General features: G+C 39.9%; 1 protein-coding gene across 1 annotated transcript in view; it reads right to left on the bottom strand.

Moving 5' to 3' along the window:
• LOC138036673 (lambda-crystallin-like) overlaps nucleotides 1-7,500 on the bottom strand; it is a 27,233-nt gene that overhangs the window by 73 nt on the left and 19,660 nt on the right. Inside the window, exons 5-8 of the mRNA XM_068882791.1 lie at nucleotides 4,906-5,070; nucleotides 4,082-4,276; nucleotides 2,434-2,539; nucleotides 1-1,640 (exon numbers count right to left, since the gene is read on the bottom strand). The exon at nucleotides 1-1,640 is cut by the window's left edge and continues 73 nt beyond it. Of these exons, the coding sequence (XP_068738892.1) occupies nucleotides 1,423-1,640; nucleotides 2,434-2,539; nucleotides 4,082-4,276; nucleotides 4,906-5,070 (684 nt within the window). The 3' untranslated portion in view covers nucleotides 1-1,422. The remainder of the gene's footprint in view (nucleotides 1,641-2,433; nucleotides 2,540-4,081; nucleotides 4,277-4,905; nucleotides 5,071-7,500) is intronic.

The raw sequence follows: 7,500 nt of genomic DNA, 5'->3' as shown, positions 1-7,500 counted from the left end.
CGTAATATTCGTCTGTATTTATCCTTCTACGAATCGATAACAACAACACCGACAGAGTGATCGACCTGTGGACTTACCTTCTGTAAACAAGTTGTTGTTTTGCTTCCTTTCCCTCCGCCTCTGAAGTTCTCTTTCACGTTGCCTTTGTCTGTTTATTCTAGGCCTCTCTCGTTCCGCTTGGCGACAGTCTTCGCTACAATTTTGCCTCCTATGTCTGCCTCTTTCCCGCTCCGCTTCACGACGCTCTTCGCCACAACTTTGCCTCCACGCTCTATCCCTAACTCGCTCCCACTGGCGATCCTCTTCGCTAGCTCTTTGCCTGTTCATTCTTGCTCTCTCTTGGAGTCCTGTCCGAGTTACATTCAACTGCCCTAAGCGGACGTCAATGTAAGGCGAACACCTCTTCTGAAGGACTGGCTGGTTCCGATCGAATCGGCAATTAAACTCTCTTTAAGATGGACTAGTTATCTCTAAATTAGACACAGCAGACACATTTTTAGCAACCGTCTCTTGAAAAACACCATCTAACACGGCCAGTGGAATTTGTATTTTGAATGCTCAATTAATTGATTATGCCTCATCGGACGTTTTGACGATGGGTTTGGTTTTTGCTACGCCGTGGTGACTGGCTTAAAATCGGACAAACAACCAAAACCAACTATTACAGACTTTTCCGCCCTTTGTACCGATTTGTCCATAGTGATTGGCCGGAGTTTTCAGATTTTGGGTTTAATTGGAACCACACTAGTTGTGTCATTGACAATTAATGAATGACGTTAAAAAGCAAAGAGTCTGTATCTTCAGAAGAAAAAATTGAATACCGCTATTGCCTGGGCGTCGCCATGTTGGATCTGACTGCACGTTACAGTTGTCTCTATTGTTTGGGCCTTGAGCTTCTTTTACATGAAACAACAGCCAGAGGCAGAAGGAGTTCATTAAATCCAACACGGAAGTGCCCATGAAATATATGCTGTATATAAAAGAAAATTTGCGATAATCAGCCTTTTTTCCTAAACAGCTGAATTGGTCCATTCTTTTTTTTTTCCGACATAAATTTGAAGCAAACCAATACAACAACAATGTAAACTAAATTCGATTTTAAGACGACGTTACGGTCTTATAAACGTAAACATATTCCGTCAAGGGCGGAGTCAAGCAGTGATCGACGTAGCCTCATTTAGAAAAAAATCGGAATGACAATTAAATCTCATTTGCGTGACGTAAAAACAGGTCATTGTTTGTCAATCAAGAGACTCCTGCATTGCGGTGAATTATCCTTTGGCCGAGTTGAAATGATTACTTAAATTGACGTGGCAACTAAGGCAGACACCGATTCACTACTACAAGAATGTTGTTTACAAATTGAATTATACAAATTTTAACATCGATTAACAGGCGTAACTATTACTGCACCGAAAAACATTAATTTTCTTCTTTTTCTTGACGTCTGTGAATGGCTAATGCTGCAAGACGTCGATCTCTTAACTCCCTTCTCTTGTCCAGTTGATCTAAGGGCATTGTTTTCCCAAGTTCTTTCTCAAGTTTGTCTAATGTATCGCCGCCCAGCGAACGTGGTCCGCCCTGCTCCTTACAAACATTTTCAATGTTGGCTCCATATCTCTCACAGTAATCTCTGATTCCTGCGGTAAGAAAAACGCATTCAACTTCCTCACAAAACGTTTTGAAGTAAGATCATCCGAATAACGGTAGTCCTGAGAAAGACTGTTGTTGGTATCAATGTCACCAGCAACAGTTCTTCTCAGGGCTACTCTCACGCGGACGATCTTAAGTCATCAAGTTTTGATGTGACTCCTTTGTTCAAACTATTTTGTACTCAACCTCCTTCTCAAATTAGAGAGATCTAGCTGAGTTAATTGAAGCCTATTCGCAGACTATATGCATGACCTCCACGGGTGAGTTGCGGGATTGCGGAAGAGTAAATCAGTTTTTAAAAGGAACGAGGCATGATACAATTATGTGCTCTTTTGCCTTTTTATGAGGTGCAAATGAGACGCAGAGTGGTTTTCAGCAATTCCGCACCTTAGTGACTTCCACATTACCAAATAACGACTGCTTGACTTCTGCCTTGATTACCAGCGACACTGGAAACTCCGTGTCCCAAATAAAGAGGAAAGTGTGAGAGTTCGTTGTAAGAAGGGGTTTACAGCTTATTGCCCTTGCCCTAGAAGAGTAGGAAGTTCTAACCATTTGCGATACAATACAATCACAAACGCAACATTTTCCTCCCAGCTGTCCAACTATTGGGTGAACCGCCCTCCAGCGAGGTAGCCCGTCTGACTGGCTAATGACAAATCGGGGATACACGCACTGACTTCATTTTGCCTGTCGATTTTACCTAAAATTGACATATGTAAAATGACCACATAGACTTTACGATAAATTAGTGAATTGCATACAATACTGATGACGAACCATTTGCATTCAGCTGCATGGTTTCAAAGGGACCCAGCAGAGAGTAACGCAGTCCAAGACCTTCAGTCATAGTGATTTCAACGTCTTCTGCAGAACAAACACCATCCTATGAAAAATATTGAGACAACTTTACTTGGCTGAGGTTTGGAATACAAGAAGCCATCTTAGCCAATACAAATAATTGGGCAGCTTACGCCCATCAATATATCAGCCAATAATTAACGGAGTCGGCAGGTCATAAGATATAGGATGAGGGGATTGCTTTACTACTATGGGGAGAACAAAGCTTGCATCTTTAATACTAAAAGAAAAAGGAGTTGCGGTTTTCGTTCCCTGTTGGGACATTTGTTATTTGGCGTGATTCATAACATACACACCTCCAGCATGGACCGTTAAGCCATTACTGCATTAACACCGAAATGAACAAAGCATTTCATAGTCAATAAAAGAAACCAAATTTGAACAGGAGATCATCAAAGGAAGCCTCTATCTCCCATACTTGGCCTAGGAGTCAACCCTTTCACCAGTAGATTTCTTTTTAGAAGGCCTCCCTTGGGAGAATCACAACGCTCAATGACGTAAAAGCCAATCTCCCTTAGGAGATTCAGCACGCCGAGTGTTGTAAAAGTCAATCTCCCTTGGGAGATTCAGCACGGCCACTGTTACAAAAGCCAATCAAAACATAGCTATCTCAGCGTCAAGGGAAAGACTATACGTTTCGCGGGAAAAAAAAAACAACTGTTTCCAAAAATAAACTTTAATTATCGGGAAATGGTTGACTCAAGAAATTAGTGGAGATAGAGGCTCCCCTTGATTAGTCCCTGATTTTAAAGACCAGCTGTCCACTTTACAATCCCAGCCGAGAGGTTTAACAAGGGAAAACCCTCATGAGCTTGTACTTGTGGTCAGAAAGGAACTTCAAGACCTCAGGGCCCACAATACATTGGGGTTCAGATGAAGGGAAATTTTGTCAGAGCCAAATGAACCTCAACTGGGTGCTCGTTCCAGTCCAACAAGACTAGCCACACCATAAAGGGTGGTTTACACGTACGACTCAAGCATAAGCACAAACAACATACGCAGACGCAATAGCGTTTTGATAATTGCTACCTTTGATTAGAACAAAAGATACTTATTAACAAGTTAATGCGCCTGCGCATGCTGCTTATGCTTAATATGCTTGCGTTGTACGTGTAAACCAGCCTTAAAAGGAATTTTTCTGCCCCTTTGCTTTTGATTCGAATTCACCGGAGAGTTACTAATGATCCTTGATAGCGAGAAAATTAATAACGCACGGAAATAGCAAACTATTTTTCAATGGCGACAAAAGTTACAATCGACCTTTTAAAACAAGACACAAAAACAACTGTAACACGTTCATTTTCAATAAGTGAGATAAGGCATTTGCATGCCAGCGATCAGTATGAAATTTATGAATATCATTATTTATCCCGGTACATCATACTATCTGCAAATATTCACCTTTAATTATTAAAGATTGACGATCTTCTTGGGGATACCTAGAAAACTCACAGTCATAGTATGATTGGCAGTAAACAACATTGGTGTCTCTACATATTCTTAAAAATCTTGGATGGAAAGTAAGTACAATTTCATTCCCTGTCTGCAAAGTGGACCTGTTTTTTACCTCAACTAGTCTCCAGGCCTCCATGATTACAGCATATTGCAAACGATTCAAAAGGAATCCATTGACTTCCTTCTTCATAACTACAGGTGACTGTCCAATTTCTTTCATTATTGCAACTGTCTCATCTATGGTTTTACTGTCTGTCCATGGTGCAGGTACAACCTCCACCAGTGGTACATAATATGGAGGGTTAATCTAAAGAATTGAAAAACAAATCTTCAAGTTAAAACTCCTCATGTGACTTCTTCACAAGTCACTACAAATAATTTTTTGTATATATGAATAAAGCAAAACAGCACTTGACGAATGAATGACTTGTAACTGCATCATCATCATGTCCGTCACCATTACCACCTCTTTAATTACCTAGCAAATATGTTTTAATTGTGTTTGTACAGTGTAAGTTGCTGCTTGTCCTCCTTTTTTATCATTTTGTGGCATTTGAGAAGAAATGAAGTTGTGGAAAAATCATCACGGAGTGCATCCAAATGTGTGGATTTAGTTTGACTGACAGTTAAGCTGACTGTAAAAGTACTGTAACTGTGATTTTGTCGAGAAATTGAAGGCCTGTAGAAGTGATTTTGCATGTGACTCTAAAAATTTGGTGGAGAAAAGTCTTGTAATCGGATGCATCCCACCATGATCATCCTCTCCATCATCATCATCATCATCATCACCACCACAAACACTAGTAGCATGGCCAACATCATCATCACCACAATCTCACGTCACTATCACATCAACATCATTAAACTCACTACTTAACTATGGACAAGTCAAGTTAGAATCATAAATTCTCTAGTGCAACTAGGAATTTTACTCACTGGATGGGCTACAATACATTGGTCACGATGCTTCAAAGATTCAGTGAATTTTGAGGGCACAATACAGGACGTAGAGCTTGCCAATATGGTCTCACAAGATGTAATGCAGTTGTCGAGGCTGTCAAAGACCTTCTTCTTTAATTCGAGATTTTCTGGGGTGCATTCCTGAAAGAGAAGAAAAAAACCTTTACTTATCTATTGATTACTGATAGGGAACCCTGTTACCTTTATTGATGAATTTGCAAAGTCAGATACCATACAGTACAAAGAGGCCTTGCAATGAGTAACAGGATGTTCAATTGAACCCATAACCCGTAACACCCGTCACGGGTGTCTCTAGTATGTGTTGCGGCTTTAAACTCTTTTTGCTCAGTGTGATGAATGTGTCAATCAGTTGAAGTGTTACGACTGAAAATAGCACAGCAAATGGCTATTCAAAAAATGGCTATTCAAAATTCTCTTGAGAAAGCTGAGTAAAAGTACAAGTTTTTCAAATCACGCTCTTGTGCCACAGCAAATCTCCTGCTGTCCAAAGCCTTCTTATGGCCTGGCTAACAAGGAGATGGAGTTCAATTGCCACGCCGTGTTTGACATTGAAAAATGCAAATGATTCCACTTAATTTTGTATTCAGAGAAAAATTTGAATTTATTTATGATACAACGTGACATATTTTTCAGTTACAAACTGGCACACAGTCTTTGGGTATTCAAAAAATGTGTAAGTATTAACAATAATAATAATAATCCCTAAATAGGATTGTGTTTCGTTTTAATGGGACATGAGTGATTAACCCATGGGTTCCCCATTGACAAGTAAAATCGTCTGGCGTTAGACAGAGTAAAATACTAAGTCTGGCCGGTTTCGGCCAGTTTGGACGTCAAAGGGTTAAAGAAACACAATACACAAGATTGTAATACACAAGAAATACACAAGATTGTGTATTAAAATACACTAAATCAATTTATTGACAATCATTGACCTACTTTTTGGACAAAGATTTCAGCTCAGCATTGTCACTGGCAGAAACCTACCAAGTACAAGATCGATCTTCACTCTGTAAGATTAGAGTGTACACTATTATTATTGCAAAATGAATAATTATTATTGTTGCCTGAATGCCAATTAATGCTTTCCATAAAATGAAAACAAAAGACTTCTAACTCTAAGAATTGTATTGACAAACAGGTGTCTGCCTGATCTCCACTTAGAGCTGCAGCTACTGTTGATGCTGGTATTCATTTTGTTAGGTCAACATACAGCCTTGAAGGTGACGGCCCCTTGATATTTTCATACTATGAACATCTTTCAGCTGTTGCTCAAGCATTTGGGCTAGGCCACTACCCTTGCACCTTGGCTGTTGCCAGAGAAATTGCCAATGCCGATGCTGCCCAACCTAGATTGATTGATCAGTCTGAGGGGCTAAATTGTGGTTAACAATAAATGTATGTATCAATACTGAAGAATCCATTGCAGCTGCAGCTGCATGTGTTACTCAACAGGTCCAGGGTTCTTGTTAAGAGCCGGTAACCGGTTATTTTTACCGGCTGTTCAAGTAAATGTTACCGGCTGTTTCACTGAAATATTTACCGAAATTATCCAAGGAATGTTCGTCTGTTCAAAGGTGAAATTACATTTCGTTTATGGGAAAATATTGCTTTCCCCCTCCAACCAATCCTGTGAAGATATCTGGCACATGTTATTGTTTCGAAAATATACCATTTGCAGACCTTCCAACTCTCACGCATTTTGCGTGAGACACACGCATTTGATATATTTCTCACGCCCACACGCATAGACACCACTTTCTTACGCCTCCAGCGTCCGTCCTAAAAGCAGCTAAATCTGTTACTTATGAATACAACAAAGCACATAAGCGTAAGCTATAATGGTTAACATTGAAGTATAGGTTAATGCTGATAGCTAGTTGCGAGCTAGTCAGTGTTGTTGTTTTGTAAATACGAAAACCCAGAACTTTTACTTCTTAAACGGCAATATTAATCAAAGAAGTTACATAAATTATTGAATGCAGATGTCAAAAAAGTGTTACTTTTGAGATTTTATGTACCTTTTTGTACCTTAAGAATTTTGTAAATCTTTTCTGAAAATGCAGAAAATCGCATTTCTGGGACTCAAATTTTCAAAATGTTTCCGGGGGGGCATGCCCCCGGACCCCCCTAGGTGACAGCCAATGAAATAGCATAACCTACTTTCCTTTTGCTGAGTATTAAATTAATTTAGCAGCCGCTGGCATGTGACAGCGATCGATACGAACGTCAAGTTAAGACTTGAGCTTGCCAACCCATGCAGGGGCAGGTAACAAAGTTACCTGCTATTTTTGGTTTTTTACCTCCTGTGCAAAAACTTAGCAAGAACCCTGCAGGTCCCTAGATAAGTCAGATAACACCAGTCCTGAAGAGTCTACATTGGCTTCCAGTTGGTTTTTGAGTAAAGTTCAAAATCGCTTTACTAGTATTCAAAGCCCTCAAAGGAATGGTGCCATCCTACCTGAGTGGGTTGTTACAATCAAAACCTACATCATGCTATTCCTTGCGTAGTAACAACAAAAACCGTTTGATCGTTCCTTGAACAAGATG

The sequence above is a fragment of the Montipora capricornis genome, unplaced genomic scaffold, assembly GCF_036669925.1.
Source record: "Montipora capricornis isolate CH-2021 unplaced genomic scaffold, ASM3666992v2 scaffold_496, whole genome shotgun sequence".
NCBI lineage: Eukaryota > Metazoa > Cnidaria > Anthozoa > Scleractinia > Acroporidae > Montipora > Montipora capricornis.
The sequence above is the reverse complement of the archived record's forward strand: the minus strand, read 5'-3'. Positions and strand labels throughout refer to the sequence as shown.